General features: G+C 52.9%; 1 protein-coding gene across 1 annotated transcript in view; it reads left to right on the top strand.

The window, feature by feature from the left end:
• The first annotated feature begins 1,191 nt into the window (after window positions 1–1,191).
• Slc12a4 (solute carrier family 12 member 4) overlaps window positions 1,192–20,016 on the top strand; it is a 22,823-nt gene continuing 3,998 nt past the window's right edge. Inside the window, exons 1-16 of the mRNA XM_029532750.1 lie at window positions 1,192–1,344; window positions 6,376–6,470; window positions 7,662–7,793; window positions 11,348–11,494; window positions 11,594–11,648; window positions 13,350–13,480; window positions 15,122–15,363; window positions 15,511–15,725; window positions 16,301–16,465; window positions 16,553–16,651; window positions 16,900–16,957; window positions 17,322–17,496; window positions 17,882–18,000; window positions 19,193–19,291; window positions 19,532–19,651; window positions 19,758–19,797. Of these exons, the coding sequence (XP_029388610.1) occupies window positions 1,230–1,344; window positions 6,376–6,470; window positions 7,662–7,793; window positions 11,348–11,494; window positions 11,594–11,648; window positions 13,350–13,480; window positions 15,122–15,363; window positions 15,511–15,725; window positions 16,301–16,465; window positions 16,553–16,651; window positions 16,900–16,957; window positions 17,322–17,496; window positions 17,882–18,000; window positions 19,193–19,291; window positions 19,532–19,651; window positions 19,758–19,797 (2,007 nt within the window). The 5' untranslated portion in view covers window positions 1,192–1,229. The remainder of the gene's footprint in view (window positions 1,345–6,375; window positions 6,471–7,661; window positions 7,794–11,347; window positions 11,495–11,593; window positions 11,649–13,349; window positions 13,481–15,121; window positions 15,364–15,510; window positions 15,726–16,300; window positions 16,466–16,552; window positions 16,652–16,899; window positions 16,958–17,321; window positions 17,497–17,881; window positions 18,001–19,192; window positions 19,292–19,531; window positions 19,652–19,757; window positions 19,798–20,016) is intronic.

Genomic DNA, 20,016 nt, shown 5'->3' with positions numbered 1-20,016 from the left:
CTGGGGACTGAACTTGGGTCTGCTGCAAGAACAACAAACGCTTGTAATCGGTGAGCCTTCTATACAGAGAGTGCTGGATAGGAGATGCATAGACGAGCGAGCGAGCGAGCGAGCGCGCAGCTGGAAAGCCCTAAAAGGTGCCAGAAAGGAGAGGGAGGCCGGGTAGCAGCCCCGAAGAGCTGACTGGGAAGGGTTAGATGTTGAACTGCTCCAGGGAGGTCCTAGCCGAGCGGCCCACCCAGGCAGTTGGAGCTGGGGGGTGGCAGCAGAGGGCGCGGATCCTAGAATCGGCCCGAGTTCTAAAGGCTACGCCAGAAAGGGAGAGAGAATGGAGATAGAGCAGAAAGATGAGCCCTGGAGCTTTCTGATAGGAAGGAAGGGGGGGGGGGAAAGAAGCCTAAAGAACAACTCAGAAAGATAAAAATTCTCAAGTCAAGGCGACTAGATAAGTTATCTGAGCGTGAAAGAAGTTCGCACCAAGGCAGGAAAGGACTCGGGTGCAGGGTGAGGTTATGAAGGAGCAAGTTCAAGTGAGACAGCAGGGCTATCTCAAAGTGTCGATGAGGGATGGGCCGGTGTAGCCTCTGGAGAGGAGGCAGCGGGCTCTTCCAGGAAGGAAGGGTCTTCACCCACCTGCTACGGGAGAGGCTGCAGCGAGCAGGACTGAAGGAGAGACCGTAGGTCCGAGGAAACTTGGCTACCAAAGTCCGGGAGAAGCGTTAGAGAGAAATGATGGTAATGGAAGAGTATGTATGTGGGGGTGATGAAAGACTTGAGGAGGTTTGGGGTGGCCACTGTGACATTGGCCAGGTCCTGCTAGCTTTCCCGCTAAATAACAAAAAGTGACTGAGAGCTAATTAGAATCAGAAGACAGAGCCAATGCACCCTGCTCCCCGTCTCACCATCATAATACCCCTAAAAGTTAAAATACTTTCCCTCACTTTATTAAGTATCGCATCTGGGGCTCAGAGAGGGCAACCCCTTACCCAAAGTCACACAGCAACCCAACCCTCCAGCAGCTAGAGTACTTCGTTCCCGGGGTCCTCTCACCGCCCCCCTCGGGGAGGAGCCGACCCGAGCCCCTCCTGCTCCCCGCCCCCGAGGGGCGGCCCGGGGGGCGGGTGGAGGAAGTGAGCGCAGCGGGGTGGAATGCGAGCGGGCGGGGCGGGGCAGCCTGGGGCGGCGGGGACAGCCGGCTGGAGGCCGGGACCGCGGGCCAAGCGCGCGCGATGCCTCACTTCACCGTGGTGCCGGTGGACGGGCCGCGACGCGGCGACTATGACAACCTCGAGGGGCTCAGCTGGGTGGACTACGGGGAGCGCGCCGAGCGGGAAGACTCGGACGGTGAGGGTGTGCCCGGCGGGGGCTGTGGCCGGGACGGGGGGCGTCTACACGGGACTCGCGCCTTCGGATCGCGCGCGCAGACGTCCATGCGGGACTCCACTTTTCTTGCTCCTTGCGCGTTCAGACCGACGAGTCTTTTTGGTCCGGGACTCCCGGGCTAAGTCGTCCTCCACCCACCCCCAGCTCCTCCCCCGAGGGCCGCGGGCGGGGGCTGCAGACGTGGCCGCCTAGGGAGGCCGGGTAGCGGGCTGCCTCACTCAGGCTGGCGCCGAACGCGCCTTGGGTCCCGGTCCAATGGAAGTCTGGATTGCAGCTCCCTCACTTTCTGTGACGCCCCCATCCTCTTGAGTGTCACCCTCTCTTCCCCTATGACTCACCGCCCCTCTCTTGTCCTCTCCCTACCCCTGCCAACTTGCACACTGGCCCGGTAGGAGCAAAGGGTGTGCTCGCTGACGAGCCTGTGTTGGCCTTGGTGTAGATCTGTGGGTACCACGGACATCTAGGGAGCAGTCACACGGGGCCAGGCTTGTCTAGGCACTGTACATGAAGCAACTCGCTTTAATCCTCCCAACCTCCCCCATGGGACAGGTTCTGTTACTCGCACTTAGGAAGGAGCGAAGGGAGGTGGGGAAGAGTTATGTAACTTGTTCCAGTGGGATTCAAACCCGGATATGAGAGTGTAGTGCCTTAACTTAACCTGGGGCTGGTTATAGAGGTGAACCCTTTTTCCCTTCCAGTGTCCCATTTCTCCATCTTCCACCCACGGAGGCTCCTCACATTTGGAATGGGAACGGATCTGGGGATAATGTGTCTGTCTGTATAGCTGTCCCGGCATGTGTAAATGCACGTGTGTGGCTGAGTATCACAGGGTCAGGTCAGGACGTCCTTATGGCTACTGTTTCCAGCAAGGCTGCCAGTGATGAGACTGGTGCTATGATAACAAATGCCTGTGATGTCTGGGACTGACTGTGATAGAAACGTGTAGGAAATGTGTGTTGTGTCTGGTGATGGTATCAGAGGGTATCTGATGGGTCTGTAACAGTGACGTGCTTGAGGGGTATAGTCTGTGCTTGATGTGAACGATGCCTGAATCACCTGTCTGCCACGTGGAGATCCAGGCACGGGGTATGGACTGCAGATATCACTGAGATTTGTCAGGTTTCACAGCTATATGTAAGAAACCCTAGGTCCCACATCCCCAGCTGCCCCTGGCCTGGTCCAAGGGGTCGGAACCGTATCCCTCCTTCCCCCGGGACTGGAAGGATGTCTGTCCCCAGATGATGTACTGAACTGCATCCTTGAGATTAGCCTGGACCAATGGGCACTTCTGAGCCTTTTCTTTGGCTCCGCCTTGGTCCCTCACAGGTTGACAGGAGTAACCTGCAGCTATGCTGACTGCTGGCTGTGCCCTGCCAGATCCCTCCAGGCTAGGCCAGCTCCTCCCAGCCCCACCCCCTTCTTCTCTTCCTATTTACTCCTTTTGGGCCAGATCGTGGTGTGTCTGCGGCATGGGGGACACCCTGCACCCGGGTGAGTGATTTTGCTTCTTCTTGGTAGATACAGCAAAGGATCAGAGAGCACAGAACTGTCTTAGGCCTAGCTCTGTTAGGATTCCCCCCCCCCAAACACAAACGCACTTGGGTGTACACACACACAAACACACACACACACACACACACACGCCTCACGCCTCTGCTCTGAGGGGCATACATAGGCCTGCACACCTAGATGGCCTATGGCCAGACTAGGAAGGTCATGGAAGGACATTATAGGTAGATTCCATGTACATAGGGACCAGAAAGGTCACCCAGATCACTCCCCACTGTTGGGGCTTTCCCAGTTGCTGGTAGGAACACACCTGAGCCCTTCCTAGGGAGCCCCAGGCCTGAGCCGTGCTTTGGTTCTCTGGGGGTCTCAGGTAATGTCTGAAAAGCTTGAGCCTGGCAGGCAGGCAAGCAGGCAGGCAGGCATGCCTAAGCCTGCCCTGGAATTTTTGGAATAGCTGAGGCCAGGGCGGGTAGCTTGAAGTTTGGGGGAGTAGAGACCTGAGTCTCTGCTCAGACCCTTTCATATCCCCATAATCCTATGGGAGGGGTCCTTAAGTGAGGCTTTGCCGAGTGCCCTGCCCGTGTCTGGGACCAGACGCTACCTTTTCTGATGCATCTGGGAAGATGGAGGAGGGAGTTACTGTCTCTGCTGCATAGAAGAGGACACGGTAGCTCGGAGGTGCTAAACAGTTTCCTGTGGGTCGAACAGGGCAAGGGGCAGGAATCCAAGCCAGCCTGCCGGGTCGCTGAAAACCCAGAGGCTGGGGTATGCTCGCAGTGGTCAAACTACATGTGCCAGAGGTCTTTTCTATGCTGAGGTACCATGCCGTACCCCAGAGTACCCCCTAAAAGGACTGGGCTCTGGAATGTGAAAAGAGAACCCGAAGCTCCCCTCCCATCGCTGTGATAGACCCCAGACCCAAGTCTGGTTCCCCTCACTAGGCAGCCTTGCCTTGTTCCCGAAAGGGGAACTGAAGCGCACCAGAAGGTAAGGACTGGGGACAGATCTTAGAAGTGTTCCGAGCCATCTGGGAGTGAAGCTGGTAGGGACAAAGGATCAGATGGGTCACGGAGTCGGGCGCTGTTGCGTGCTCAGCTCCTTAGTTGGTAGGATTTTTTTCCTCCTTTGGTTTCCTTTTAAGCCCAAGGTCTCGTGTAGTCCTGGCTAGCCTTGAACTTGAGGATGATTTTGAACTTCTGATTCTCTTGGTGCCACCTCCTGGCATTCCACACCTGTGTCGCCAAGTTCAGTTTCATGAGGTACCGGGGATCAAACCCAGGGCTTTGTGCATCCTAGGCAAACACCCTACCACCTAGGCTTCATCCCTGGTCCTCTGGCTTCCTTGTTTTCTTTATGCAGCCCAGGCTGCCCTGGGAACCACGTTGTAGCCTGAACTGACCTTGAACTCAGGGCTGTTCCTTCCGTAGCCTCCGGGGGGGGGGGGGCAGGATTATAAGTTTGTACCACTATGCCTAGGTCTACGGCAGCGTTTCCCAACCTGTGAGTAACAACCCCTTTGGGAGGGTCTACCGGCTCTTTTGCAGGAGTCGCCTAAGACCATTGGAAAACACAGATACTTACATTACGATTCATAACAGTAGTAAAGTTACAGATGTGAAGTAGCAATGAAATGATTGTGTGATGGAGGGGTCACCACAATATGAGGAGCTGTATTGGAGGGGTGCAGCATAAGGACGGTTGAGAACCATTGCTCTACAGTTTCTGGATAATAGTAGATTCTTCTGAGAAACAATTAGTATCGGTGGTGGGACAGCCTGCAGTGTGTGCATTTAGAATAATTGGTATTTATGTCCAGCTTCATGGAAGGATACAGAGGGAGAGGGCAAGAACTGAGACTAAGTGCTGGCGGCTTCTAAGGGATAGATAGATCTATGGAGACGCCTAGCGGGCAAGGCAGAAAGGGAAGTAAGGTGAGCTGCCGGGACGCCATTTTCATTTCTGTTATTTTCTTCATGGTGTGGCGCTTCTCGGTAAAGAGTTTTCGATGTGGATGGCAGCCGTGGCTTGGTGGCACAGCTGTGGCCCGGGAATCTTGTGATACCTCATCCCGAATGAGCATGGGAGTTAGCACAAATGCCAGAGTGTCAAGGGAGCTACCTGACCCCACCAGCCTTTATCATGACTTGGGTTGAGATGATTGCTGGCTTTGGCATTGACCTTCATTGACCTTGATCTGCACAGTCATCCCATATGGAATAGAGAGCTAGGTGTACAAAGCCAGGCACATGGACTTCCTATGATCCCAGCATTGGGAAACAGAACCAGGAGGGGCCCTGGGGCTTGCTGGCCAGCCAGTCTAACTGAATTGATGAGCTCCAGGTTCAGTAAGAGACCCTGTCTGGAAAAAAATAAGGTGGAGAGTGAGAAAAGAATGCACCTAATATTGACCTTGACCCCCATAGGTAGACTTGTATGCACACATCCACCACATGCACATATACAAAAAAAGAAAGTGGGCGTGTGCTTACATCTGTGATCCCAACCCTGCTGGGGCAGGAGCATTGGCGCAAGTTTGAAGCCAGCCTGGTCTACGTTTAGAACCTGTTTCAGAGGAGGAAAAGCGGGGTGGGGGGAGGTAGATAACGAATGTGTTTGTGGCCCAGTGATAGAAGCTGAGTTTGTGGGTCTTATCCCAACACATGGCAAAAATAGATGCGCGGACTCCTTCTTGGCTGGGAGGTTTTCTAGTTTCGGAGGCACATTTTCACCAGCCTGAGATTTGAGTGGCAGCTGGTCCCTTAATCTGTTCTGGAGCAAACTGGCTGGATCTGGGAACCAAAGGGCTAATGGGTAATCTGGACCGCAGTCCGTGCCCCTGCATTTCCTATGCTTAACTCCAGATTCATCTGGTGCCCTGGCTTTCCCAATGGCTTTTTTCTGGTTCCTTGTACCCGTGTGAGATTGGCTCCATCTCCCAGCATGCTTTGGGTTACCCTCCGGGACACCTGATGCAGTGCATGGCGGGGTAGTTAGCTGACCCCTTGTAGGCCATGGCAGCGGGAAGACATTCTTCCTGGAGGGCGAAATGGTGCCTCGCCCTCTAGGAGCTCCAGATCCTTGGGAGGAAGGAAGGTGGGGCCCCAGGGTTGGTCATGGCCAGGCTCCACCTCCTCAGCAGGCCCCGCCCTTCATGTACACGCATGTGGCACAACTGGAGATTTGGGGTCTTCTATACTTAGAATGACGACTCTGGATTTGGTTCCTGGGTACTTCCTTTACGGCCCTTCAAGAAGGCTATATAACAAGTGATGGGAAAACAGAGGCCGAAAGTGTGAACGCTGCGGTTTCCAAAAGCGTCTTAGAGCGATGGTGTGTGTTTGCCGTTTCCCAGCCGATCTTCTCGGCTGAGATGAAGTGCGGAGCTGTTTTGTGGGTTGGCTTCCTGGGTTGGGGTATAGGTTTCCCCCCCCCCCTCCCGGGGAGGCAGTAACTCATTGGAATTCTTTCCCTCTCTTTCCACAGGACAGGGTAACCACCGAGAGAACAGCCCTTTCCTTTGCCCTCTGGAGGCCTCCAGAGGAAATGACTACTATGACCGGAACCTGGCACTGTTTGAGGTATCTAAGGAGCCATTCAGGTGTCGTGGGCTGGCAGGGGCTTCTCCGGACCTCTCAGCTAAGCATCAAGCCAGCTTCTCTTCCAGTCCCATCTGCCCTCTCTTCTTTGCAGCCATCCAGGCTATGGTTCTCATGGCCCTTTCAATACACTTCACCTTCCCAGACCCCCTTGCAACTGTACCTCCATTCTCCAGGGCCGTTAACCTTTGCCTTCCTTGCAGCCCCTCACCAAGGTGACCACTTCCGCCTCCCCTCCATCCCTAGGGCCTCTCCCAGCCCATGGCTCTGCTCCCTTGGATAGATTCTTTCCTTTCTTTTCTTCCCTATTGGCTCTTCCAACTGTTACCCTCTGGTTACAGAGGCCTGTTTTCCCTCCAGCCTCTGTCCCACTCTGCCCTCCATAGCTAGAGCTGCAATGAATGTGTCTCTGGAAAGATTCCCATGTTTGTGCCTTCCAACCGGAAACTTCCCTCTCCAGACCCAAGCTGAGAAGTAAGATCTGGATGTAAGACGTGGTTCAGGGTCCTAAACTCCAAACCTGTACATTCATCTGCCTCACAGCCAAGTAATGTCAGCTTCTCGGTCTCCACACATCCAAAGGGCCTACCTCTTCACTCGTCACTGCTAACCTGGCTTCCTGTGTATAGGACAAAAGCTTAAGACAGTGGGCAGATGGCAGAGTCACATAGGCCACAGGGGCAGGGAACCATTGGACCCCTTGGAGTGCTGGAAGTCTTGTGCTCTGTCCCCACCTGAAGATGAGTGTGTAAGTGTGTGTGTGTGTGTGTGTGTGTGTGTGTTGATGTGAATTCCAGAAACCCAACCATAACTTCAAAGTGGTGGCCAGGCAGGCAGAATGGAGTGTGCAATCTGCCTGCCTGCCAGCCAGCAGAGCCTGCCCTTCTTTCTCCCCTGAGGCAGGTGATTTTCACAAATGGGCTGGCAGTGATTATAGACCGGGCTGGGCAGAGAGACCAAGCCACCGGGCTGGGCCTTTGAATGCCGCCTTCTGGGGTGTGGTGCCCACACCTGCCCAGTTAGCTGGCTTGGGCTTCCCCTAAGCAAGAGCTGGGATCAGGTCCAGGCCTGCCTCAGGGCTTGGCCCCGGGCCAAGCCGCTGGCTCCACACAGGTAGCCTGACACTGGCCTAGCCTGGCCCGATGCCATCCTGCCCCGTGGCTCTGTTTACAGGAGGAGCTGGACATCCGCCCAAAGGTGTCATCTCTCCTGGGCAAGCTTGTCAGCTATACCAACCTCACCCAAGGAGCCAAGGAGCACGAGGAAGCTGAGAGTGGAGAAGGCGGCCGACGGAGAGCTGCCAAGGTGAGCGAGTCGGCCTGCAGAGGGACCACGTCTGGGAAGACAGACAGATGGCCATGGAAGTAGATGCTGGAAATAGATGTTTTCCTGTGTGGTGTTGAACATTCGTGGACCAGGAGGTGGTAGGCATGGAGGGTGAGAAACAAGTGTCTTAAACTGAAGGGGCTGTCAGAGGCTGAGCTAAGTGGTGTGGAAGAGCTCCTGAGGGCAGAGGGGCAGAGGAGCCTCAAAAGCAACAGAGGGGACAATAAGTAGCTCCTTGTACTTAGCTATCAGCAAACAGACACTGTTTTAAGAGTGGACCCAGAACTTGAATACTGTTCACACACACACACACACACACACACACACACACACACACACACACAGCTTTGAGACAGAAACCTGGTTTGGTAGTACCCACCTGGAGTCCTACTAATTTTAAAGGGACTAAAGGGGACAGATGGACTGTCCCAGAGGCTATCTTGGGCAAATAGCTGTGTTTGGAAGGAGCAGGGGTCTGACCCTGACTGTGTCATTCTCATTGGCAGTAAGCACAAACCAAAGGAATTCCTGGTTTGAAATAAGCCAGGTTACCAGCAGCCTCAGACCTGCTTATACCAGAGAGAGAGAGAGAGAGAGAGAGAGAGAGAGAGAGAGAGAGAGAGAGCCAAGCCTTTTCCTTCTGCTTTTAGACATTTGCCCACTGTTCAGAGAGGGGCAGCTGATATCTTGAAGTGGTCTAGACCCGACTGACCCCTGGTTGTGATTTTTGTTGGCGTGTTCTGAACTCTGCCAGTCTCTAGCCATCCCTACCCAGCCCTGTAGGAGAGATCTCAGCTTCCAAAGAAGAGTTTTGCTTAGTGCTGGAAGGATCAATCCCTGGACAGTGCCGGGGAGCCCACGGCCAGGAATGAAAGGTCTGTGGGAGAGGAACCTGAGTTAACCTGTAGCTTAATCAGGAGCCCGTGACTGCTCAGCCACCCAAGTTAGCCGCTGCTAGGATGATGGTGTGAGAGGGTAGCTAAAGCCCTAGCCCCACTGGCTGCTCTGTGAAGGGAGGAAGAGTCTAGCCAGACCTAATAAGAGGAAGCTAGGGAGACATGGGCCTCAGAAAAGAAGGCTTGAAGCAGGGAAAGAGGGTCTCCAATCAGACCGGGCCTGGAAGTCAGCCTTTTCCCCACCCCCCACCCCCCCCCCCCCCCCCCCATCCCCCACAGCCGCTTCTGCTCTAACCCAGTGCCCTTCCCAGGCTGCCAGGGGTTATTTAGGGATTCAAAAAGCATTTCCGGCCCAGCCCTTTCCCACACTGCCCTTTTCTTAGAGTGACTCAGCCTAGGATGGGGGTAGGAGTTGGAGTTCTTGCGACTACCGCTGCCCAGTAGGTGGTGCCCTCTGAGAAGGGCTCCAGAACCCACCTTGTGCCAGTTGGTGTCTGGGAGCCTGTGTTCTCCAGGCCCCAGCCCTGGCCCAGCTGCAGGGCTGAAGAGGCCTTGCTGGGTTCTGGGGATGTTCTCAAGATGCCACTGGCCTGGGTGTCATCAATGTTGCCTCTGTACACACAGCCTCTGCTGTGGCCTCCTGGGTAGCCCCTTCACTTGTCCTTCCAGAGTTGAGAAACTGCCAGTTTGTAAGCTAGATATTAGATGCTAAAGCATTCTCACTTGCTCGCAGCCGCATCTCTGTTCTGTCTGTGGGACTCCCCTAAATCAGAAGGGACTTAGAAGGCATTACTTACTGGGTTCAGGAGCTTTTGGGAGCCTTGTTTAGTCTAGAGGAATAGAACTTAAAGAATATAAATATAATAATATATATAATATATTTATTCAATACACTTAATATTAAATGTATAACATTTAAATTATATAAGTAAATACAATTATATATTATATATCATACATATGGTATGTATAATTATAAATATATAGTTATAAATAAGTAGACACACACACACACATATATATATATAAAGGGGATTTGCTAGAGTGGCTTACAAGTTGTGGTACCGCTAGTTCAACACTGGCTGTCTACCAAGGGACAGTCCAAGCATCCAGTAGTTGTTCAGTCCACGAGTCTGGATGCCTCAGCTGGTCTTCAGTAAATGCCAGATTCCCAAAGAGGGAGGCTCTGATGGCAGTGAAGGGATGGACTTGCTAGTGAGAGTGAAAGCAAGTAAGCGAAGAGGAAACAAGCTTCCTTCTTCCGTGTCCTGCATATACGCTGCCAGCAGAAGGTGTGGCCCTGGTTAAGGTGGTTCTTCTCACCTCAGAGATCTGGATTAGAAGTGGGTCTACCCGCTTCTGATGATTTCTGATGATTTTAAGAAAAAAAATTCCCTCACAGGTATACCCAGCCATTTGAGTCCTAGTTAATTCCAGATGTAGTCTAGTTGAGAACTGGGAGTAGCCTTCACATAAGCCAAGGCCACTAAACACAGTCGTGGATATACCAGTAAACTGGTCTGTAATCCAGAGGATTGCAACTCAAAGCTGGTGCTGACAGGAGGGGTGAAGTACACCCAGAGGCCAGAGCCAAGGAGTCTGGGCCACATCTCCCACACTTCAATAGAGGGCGGTACAGAGGATTTCCAACAGGAATCGTGGGATTGGACTTGTTTTTCAGTGTAGAGAGGTTGTCAGACATCCGGCGTCCCCAGTGAAGTTTGGTACGAAGCAGGCTAGTGTCGGGGCAGCAGGGAGGCAGGAATCTATCTACTTGAGCTGGAGGTGGGGGCTAGAGAGAGGGAGGGACAGCAACAATGTTTTGAGCTTTGGTTTGGGCAATGAGGCCTGGCAGGTGAAAAGAGGACGCGACCTGAGACAGGCACTGCTTTACAAAAGTTGAACAGAAGTGAGAAGGTAGGTATCGCAGTGCACTCCTGTAATCTCAGTACCCAAGAAGGATGGCCACAAGTTTGAGGCCAACGTGGTTTATATAGTGAATTCCAGGATAGCCTTACCAAAGCTCGAGACCCTCTCACGTAACCACGGGCACTTATTATCCTGGCACGGAGGAGCCTGAGGCAGGGGGATCATCAAAACATTGGGTATGCTTAGCCTACATAGAGTTCCAGGCCAACCAGGACTATACGGAACCTTATCCAAAAAGCAAATGAACAAAAAGCAGCAGAAGAGAAGGAGGCAGTTACTTTGATGTGGGAAAAGAGCTAAGCTTTATACATAAACATTTAGAACACATAACACAAGAGTAGGGTTGAGTCCGTCGAGATGGCCCAGTGGGTAAAAGCACTTGAGGCACGAGCCCAGGGACCTAAGCTTGAGAGAACTGATGCTGAGCATTGTCCTCTGACCTCCACGTGCACACTGCGGCAAGTACCTGCCACTCACAGTAGTCATTGAGAAAAAAAAGAAAAAGAAAGAAAAATCGGGTCTCATACCTTCTTAGCCTGAGCTGGCTTCCTATGGGAGAGATAGCCTAGCATCTGCTCCTACCTCCTATGCTCCACTGGACCTGCATATAGAGGCTGCTGAGTGACTAGGGCCTCCTTTCTGTGGTGTACCTGGACCTCTCTGATGCTGTGTGCCCTCTCCTCCCCTCCCTACCCCCCACCCACATAGGCTCCCAGCATGGGCACACTCATGGGAGTGTACCTGCCCTGCCTGCAGAATATCTTTGGGGTCATCCTCTTCCTGCGGCTGACCTGGATGGTGGGCACAGCTGGTGTGCTGCAGGCTCTCCTCATTGTCCTCATCTGCTGCTGCTGTGTAAGTGTCCCTGTGTGGCGGAGGTGGGCCAGGCGTGGGGCAGGCGGCTCTACAGAGCCCACCCAGCTGAGCCGCTCATCCATGCCTTCCCTCCTACAGACCCTGCTGACAGCCATCTCCATGAGCGCCATTGCCACCAATGGTGTGGTTCCAGGTGAGTAAGTGCCATACCTGTGGGGCCTCTTGTAAGGAATGTACTTAGAATCCACCCCCATTTGCCTGCTGGCTTTCATTGTCCCTCCTCCTCAGGCAGTATCTGGTAGGTAGAGTTCCATCCTTGACTCTTTTTTTGTTTTTTTTTTTTTTGAGACAGGGTTTCTCTGTGCAGTCTTGGCTGTCCTGGAACTCACTTTGTAGACCAGGCTGGCCTCGAACTCAGAAATCCACCTGCCTCTACCTCCCGAGTGCTGGGATTAAAGGCATGCGCCACCACCGCCCGGCCCATCCTTGACTCTTAAGACAGTGCCTGCTAGGAGCATTCCTGCCCAAAAAACTTTGGAACCACTGTTGTGTTTTGTTAATATCAGAGTAGCATGCCCTGCACAAGAAAGAGTGTGACATGTTTACCATGAGAGCTTAAAGGGGCAGGAAACAGAATGTACCCACCCCCTCACCAGGCTAAGCTCACTGCTGCTAGCCTTTTGATGGTACATGGTCTTAGGTGCATGTAAACTATTAGTCTCTCTGTGTGTATATATACAATTGATATTTCCATATATATGCACCTATATGTTTATGTATTTCCCCAGATTTGGAAAAGTTTTTGTTGTTGTTGTTGTTGTTTTGTTTGTTTGTTTGTTTGTTTTTTCCAAGACAGGGTTTCCCTGTGTAGCCCTGGCTGTCCAGAACTCACTCTGTAGACCAGGCTGGCCTCAAACTCAGAAATCCGCCTCCCTCTGCATCCCAAATGCTGGGATCAAAGGCATACGCCACCACTGACTGGAAAAGTTTTTTAAAGCAGGTTCTATGCTAGGATATAACCCCTTTATGGAATAATCTCCTATTTATGGGTTCTTCTTTTTTAACATTGTATTTTGTTTGGTTGGTGTTTTTGTTTTTGTTTTTGTTTTTTTGTTTGTTTCTGGTCTTTTGTGATAAATGGTGTCACTATGTAGCCCTGGCTGGCCTAAAACTATGTAGCTGGCTCTGAACTTGAAGCGATCTTGCTTCTGCCTCTGAAGTCCTGGGATTACAGGCACGTGCCGCTACAGCAGCCTTTTTTATTTTTCTTTTATTTATTTATTTATTTATTTATTTATTTATTTATTTATTTATTTGTTTGTTTGTTTGTTTGTTTTTCGAGGCAGGGTTTCACTGTGTAGCTCTGGCTGTCCCGGAACTCAATCTGTAGACCAGGCTGGCCTCGCCTGTCTCTGCCTCCCGAGTGCTGGGATTAAAGGTGTGCACCACCACGCCCGGCTTACAGCAGCCTTTTTAAAATTTTACTTATTTTTTCCTCTCCTTGCCACTGTTGCCATGAACAGTCTGGAACACCCTTGATGCTTCCTTTAGGGGAGTCCGAGAGGTGGAGTTACAACATACAAGAAATTGACCCCTTTGGGGCTTTTTCAGTGCCTATTAGGATTTAACAGCAGTGTTGGATCTGTCTTGTCTCTGTCTTCTTACCGCTGTGGGGCTCAGGACTGACTGCCAGTTTTCTAGCAGTCTAATAGAAGAAAAGACTCAGGCAGGCCCGTGCTGACCCTCAGGGACAAGAAACCAGTCAGGACAGATTCGGTGCTGGTCTGTTAAGGAGAAAAAGCAGTCTGCGCTTTTGGGTGGTCATGGAGGTTTGTTACCAGGGAGATCTCACTGAAGAGTTAGTCTTGATCCATGTACACTCTCTCCATTATAGCTGGTGGCTCCTACTTCATGATTTCCCGCTCTTTGGGACCAGAATTCGGAGGTGCCGTGGGCCTGTGCTTCTACCTGGGGACGACATTTGCAGCAGCCATGTATATCCTAGGGGCCATTGAGATCTTGCTGGTGAGTTGGGCTGAACCTCGGTGACCCTAGTTGCCTCCGGTCTTTCTAGACTCCAGAGGCTGCGAGTACTTCCATCATGCCTCTAGGGAGAAAGGCCATTGCTCAGACCTGCATCCCCGCCCCGCTTACGCTTCTGATGGTTTGGACCAAGCAGGGAAGAGGCCTGATTGCCTTCACCCGAGCCTAGGTGTTCCTTCTACCTGAACAGTATTGGGCCATGGCGGGGGTCTGTCAAGCGTTGAGCTGAGTGACAGATCTTGATAACGACAGAGAGATTGCCCACCAGTCTTTTGTGGGAGATAAGCTCTGTCTCCCCCAGACTCTGTGCCAGGGTCTTTTAGATCTATTTGCTCCGTGTCCTCAAGTCAGAACGAACAGCCGTAGACTGATGTATAGAAGTCCTTGAGACCCATGGGTGCTGTCTTAGGCTCAGCTCCCTACTCACCATTGAATGGCCTAAGCCAATGGGAGAGCAGCCTGGTGGGGGAGTGGCACGGCAAGTAACCCAGAGTGACAGGTACCTCCCTGAAGATCCAGAGAATAAATGTTTAGAGACACCCGCCTGGATCTGCAAACCAGAAGCCAGGACTTTTTGTCTAGAACCTCTGAGTTTTTATTTTCTATCTCACATTTCTTCTGTGTTATTTGGAATTATGTAATGAGATGTGTCTCTTCTCCCCAGTGTACTTATTTATTCAACCATGTAATTATATGGGCTTCTGGAGGCCTGTTTTTTTCTCCGGGCTATTGGGTAGAATCCAATACTATCATTATTTTGTTGCCCAAACTGTTTCTTTTTTGGCCGTTCCTTCCACAGGCTGGCACCTGTGTCTGCGTCTTCTCTTCTTCTTTTCTTTTTCTTTCCTTTCCTTTCAGTGGTGCTCTTGTTGAGTCACAACATTCATGGTGAGCAGTTCTCTATCCATTTGAAAGTATACAAGTCTGGGGCCAGTGAAGTGGTTTGGTGGGGTCAGGCCCTTGCTACCACATGGGCCTGTGGCCCCGCGCTCAATCCTCAGGGCCCACCCGGAAGGCAAGAACGCACTGCTCTGACCTACACACCTGCACGTCATCCTCCTCCCTAAATAAATCAATATTTGTTTTCTTCGTTAACATACAACTCAGGGGCAGTGGCGGTGCATGCCTTTAATCCAACCCGAGACAGAGGCAGGCGGATCTCTGTGAGTTCCCGAGGCCAGCCACGGAGGGCTTCGAAGTGAGCCACTGTCCAAAAAAAGAGAGGGGTTGGGAATTTAGCTCAGTGGGTTTGGTCCTCGGCTCCGGGGGAAAAAAAAAAAAAAAAGAATTAAAAAAAAATAAGAAAGAAAGTTTTCAAGTTACTGGTTTTTGGTATATTCATAGGGATGTAAACATTGCCAAAATCAGTTCAGAACATCTTCTTTACTCTAAGAGAAACTTTCCTGGTAATCATTGTCCCTTCCCCCTCCCTTAACAGATACTAATCTGTGTTCTCTCTGTGGCTTTGCTCTTCTCGATGTTGTTTAGACATGGAATCGTGCACCGCTGGTCTACTGTGGCTGGCTTCTTCTTATAGGCATGCTTTTAAAACGAAAACCAAAATGACAGGTTTCGCTCCCCCAAATAGAAGGTTGGAACCCGAGTTCTCTCTTCCTGTTTCAGACCTACATTGCTCCGCCAGCTGCCATCTTTTACCCGTCGGGCCCCCATGACATGTCAAGCGCCACCTTGAATAACATGAGGGTGTACGGGACCATTTTCCTGACTCTGATGACCCTGGTGGTGTTTGTTGGTGTCAAGTACGTGAACAAGTTTGCCTCGCTCTTCCTGGCCTGCGTGATTATCTCCATCCTTTCCATTTACGCGGGAGGCATCAAGTCCATTTTTGACCCTCCCGTGTTTCCGTAAGTAACTGGGGCATTTGTCCCAGCCATTGCCCTGGCATCCTTTCTAAGCCTTTGGTGCTCTGTATCCCTCCCTCCGAATGCTTGGGTGGGAAGAGGCTAGGGCTCCAGTCCAGCAGGTAACTAGGCCTTCTCCTCTCCCTGCAGGGTGTGTATGCTGGGCAATAGGACCCTGTCTCGGGACCAGTTTGACATCTGTGCCAAGACAGCCGTGGTGGACAATGAGACAGTGGCCACCCGGTTGTGGACTTTCTTCTGCCACAGCCCCAACCTTACTGCTGACTCCTGTGACCCCTACTTCCTGCTCAACAATGTGACAGAGATTCCTGGCATACCTGGGGCGGCTGCTGATGTGCTCCAGGGTGGGTCTTCCCTCCTATGTCCTGAACACCCCCCAGCCCCGGCCCTGGCCCCGGCCCCGGCCCCAGCCCACAGGCTGAGCAGGAAGGCAGAGCACAGAGCTGTCCTTGTGTGCCCAGATCGAGGGGGATGGGAGGGGGATCAGGTTTGGCTGCTTTCCCTACTCAGCTGTATCCTTTTAGCCTGCCTCCTTGTAACTGAATTTTGAGTGAACGGAGCCCGTTTGGCCAACATCCCAGGCCTGCAGCAAACCCTATAAAGTTCTGGCGTTCCCCTTCCCTGGCCACTAGCCCCCGATGCTGTGGGGGATGTTCCCACAAGAGTCATAAAGGGCCTCTGTCTGAGAGACATGGAGTAGCGAGGTATAGGCTGGTGAGGGTTTGGTCAACTTTATCTGTGATAGCTCTGTACCAGGAGAGCTTCCCCTCTGGCCAAAGCAGTCCTGTGGCAGACACCATAGTCACTGCGCCCTGGCTGTCCCCAAGAGTTGCCAGAGATTCGGTGCACCTGTAGGATCTTGCTGGGCTGCCCCGGGGACATGAATGGTGCTGTAGTGGGAACGCCCCTGCTTCTACAGAGAACCTCTGGAGCGCTTACCTGGAAAAGGGGGAGGTCGTGGAGAAGCACGGGCTGCCCTCCACAGATGCCCTCGGCCTGAAGGAAAGCCTGTCCTTGTATGTGGTGGCTGACATCGCCACGTCCTTCACCGTGCTGGTTGGCATCTTCTTCCCTTCCGTGACAGGTAAGATCTCCGTGCCCACACACTTAGCCCTACCCCCCCCCCAAATCCCCGGAGAATCCCTGAGGGAATTTTTGTCTGTCTTTGGAGGCATCATGGCTGGCTCAAACCGCTCCGGGGACCTCCGTGACGCCCAGAAGTCTATCCCAGTGGGGACCATTCTGGCCATTGTTACCACTTCGCTGGTGTGTATCCTTTCCGAGTCCTGGCGGGGCCATGTGTCAGAGGGTACTTCTCTGTATAAGAGTTGCCAGACGGTGTGGGTGGGCACACCACACCCGTCCTTTGCACCTGCACACGATGGAGAGGATGTGTGCGTTCACCATGGGACCCTCTGAGGTCTGCAGGTCAAGGCGGTGGCTATGAAGATCACTGGGGTGCTGTGTGGGGAACGGATTGGGGTCTGGCAGGCTTCTAACTTCCTTAACACAGTCCAGACTTCAGCAGCGTGATCCTCTTCGGTGCCTGCATCGAGGGTGTGGTACTCCGGGACAAGTGAGTGAGCACTGCCCCTCTCTGCCAGCTTTTTTCTGCCCTCCCTTTAGCCCCTCCCCTCCCACCCCCACCCCTGGGTCCTACACATCTCAGACTGTTGACTTCCAGTAATGATCTGTGTAACCAGGTAGGTTAGGCCCTTCTATGACTTTTGCTTCCGAGGTGACCATGTCATTAAGATCGAGATTGAGATATAGGGCAAAGATACAAGGCTAAGAGCTTGCAACTGGTCTCCACTCAAAGCTAGAGCCTCTCCTCTCCTCCATTTTTCCCGACCCCTGACCCCCGCTTTACTCTTGGGTGGCTCGACCCAAGGCTTGGAGGGCTTTTTACCGGGAGCATGGGCTGAGCCTGCCCTTTGCAGGTACGGTGATGGCGTCAGCAGGAACCTGGTGGTGGGCACCCTGGCCTGGCCTTCGCCTTGGGTCATCGTGGTCGGCTCCTTCTTCTCAACATGTGGGGCTGGCCTCCAGAGCCTCACTGGGGCGCCACGTTTACTGCAAGCCATTGCCAAGGATAACATCATTCCCTTCCTCCGGGTAAACCCTCCTGGATGTCCCATAGCCTCGATGCTCTTGGCCCTCTTCCTGGCAAGGGGGTGGGGGGTTGGGGGTAGGCAGATTCAGATGCAGTGAGGTTTGCCTACAGTGGCCCTGGCCTTGGCAGCCATCCAGGAGCTGCTGAGAGCTCCTCTGGCCTTGTTTGCTGTTAGCACTACTGTTTAGAGCCCAAATCCTGTGGCCTGTCTGCTTCATCCAAAGAAGAGAGACCCAGAGAAGGAGAGTCAGGGAAACTTGTGACTCCACAGGGACAGGCATAGCACTAGGACCAGAGGGATGATGGGAGAACAGGTCGTGACTTGGGGCTGCAGATGTGGTGGGGGAGCGGCTATGGTAGGGACAACTCCTTTTCTGGTGTCTGCAGGTGTTTGGTCATGGGAAAGCAAACGGCGAACCGACGTGGGCCCTCCTCCTGACGGCGCTCATCGCTGAGCTGGGCATCCTGATTGCCTCCCTTGACATGGTGGCCCCCATTCTGTCCATGTGAGCTGGGGGGAGGGGCGCCCCAGCACCTCCCAGTGATCCTGCCTGGTGTCTAGGTTGCCACTGGGAGATCAGCGGGGCTCAGTGGGGAGCTGGCAGGGCCGATCACCCCGATTTCAGAAGCCAGCCTGCTACACCCACAGCACTGAGGAAACCCACAGATAGATCCTAAGCCCCATGGTAGGAGCCTCCCTAGAGCAGAAGGCCAGAGATGCCCATTCCGAACAGGGCAAGCACCTGGTCTGCTGCCTCGTCAAAGCCATCGCTGCCCGATCCATCATTTTAAATGTTCTGTAAACAGAGGAAGTGAGCGTGCTAGCGCCTTGCAGGTGGTGGTCAGCATGATTCCGATGGGTCTCCGAGACAGTTTGGTTTCTGTAGTCACCCCTGCCCACATTGGGGTTCTCACCCATTCTGTTGCATGGTCAGTGGTCCTGACTTACTCAGTAATGAAGGGTCTGCACTTCACCACTCACTCAGCTTATAGATCTGAAAGGGCTGCCTTCCTCCTGAGCAGCCTCCAGCCCTCCCCACAGCCAGGCCTGTCACATCTGAGTTCTTATCTTCCTAGCGTTTACCTTTCCCCATAGATGTACATACCTCAAGCTGTTCTTGCCGTAGTCATCTTGAGTGGTGGCTATTGCCGGCGGTCCCTTGTTGGGACCTACTCCCCCATAGGAGTTCCTGCCCCCTGACATCTCTCTCCCTTCTTTGCCCTTCCTCTTCATCACCGAGGATGGAGTTTGATGCTCTGTCCCCCACGGTCCTCAGAAGAACTCACACAGCCTGCCTTGCCGTGTCCCAACTCCCACGTGCAACACAGCATCCTGTCTCTTCCCCTCAGAACAAAACGGCATGGTTACTGTCCCTTGTCATGTTTTCCTGACTTACTCCCTGGCCTCCAAATGCTTGCTAGCCCCCATTCAACTCATTGTCTCGGCCACGGGCTTGTATAGCATCTTGTCATCTGTCACAATGAGCGGTCCCCAGCCTTGCTCCACATCCCAACCCTGGACTCTGTCCCTTCCTCACCCCCTCAGCTGTTGAACACTTACCCATCCTCTGCCATTTGACCCTGAGAACATTTTCTTAGTCCTGCCATCTATCTGCATCAGGACATAGGAGTGGGTTCCTGGAGTGTATGTAGCCCGAGGGACCAAGGAAGCTTTTCTGCACCAACTGCCTCCTGTAGGTTCTTTCTGATGTGTTACCTCTTTGTAAACTTGGCCTGTGCCGTGCAGACACTTCTGAGGACCCCCAACTGGCGGCCCCGGTTCAAGTACTATCACTGGTAAGTTGCCTGCTGGACGCCTGGGGCGAGTCCCCTGATACCGGTGGTATTGGGGAAGCCACAAGCCCCATTCTGGAGGAGGTCTGAGTTTCCATACAGTACAAGAAGGGAGATTCTCTGAATGGAGATCTGACCTGCTTCACACATCCAGCTTGTGACTTGGGACCTGCCAGGGCCACCAGGGTGTGGGGCAGACTATGACCTGGATTCCTGATTCTTACCCTCTCATCCCTGTCCTAGGACGTTGTCTTTCCTAGGCATGAGTCTCTGCCTGGCTCTTATGTTTGTCTCCTCCTGGTACTATGCCCTAGTGGCCATGCTCATCGCAGGCATGATCTACAAGTACATCGAGTACCAAGGGTGAGTGCAGGGCAGCCGGCTGGCCTATTGATAGCTTGTGTAACATTGTATAACATTGCAGGTAACTAGCTGAAGAGTTGGGATGGTCTGAGTGTTGGGTTGGCAGTGGCAGGCTGGGCCAACTCTCCTTCTGCAATGGCTTCTTGGTCTGTGATTGGGGGCTGGGATTCAAGGCCTGGCCTTCCTGCAGCACAGAAATCCCTGGGTAAAGGGCTAGGATAGGAGTGTAGCTCAGTAGTAAAGTACTCACTTAGAAAAAGAGGGAGGGAGCCGGGCATGGTGGCGCACACCTTTAATCCCAGCACTCGGGAGGCAGAGGCAGGCAGATTTCTGAGTTCGAGGCCAGCCTGGTCTACAGAGTGAGT

Source organism: Mus pahari, chromosome 20, assembly GCF_900095145.1.
Source record: "Mus pahari chromosome 20, PAHARI_EIJ_v1.1, whole genome shotgun sequence".
Classification (NCBI taxonomy): Eukaryota; Metazoa; Chordata; class Mammalia; order Rodentia; family Muridae; genus Mus; species Mus pahari.
Note: the sequence above shows the minus strand (reverse complement) of the source record. Positions and strands in the feature narration are given on the sequence as shown.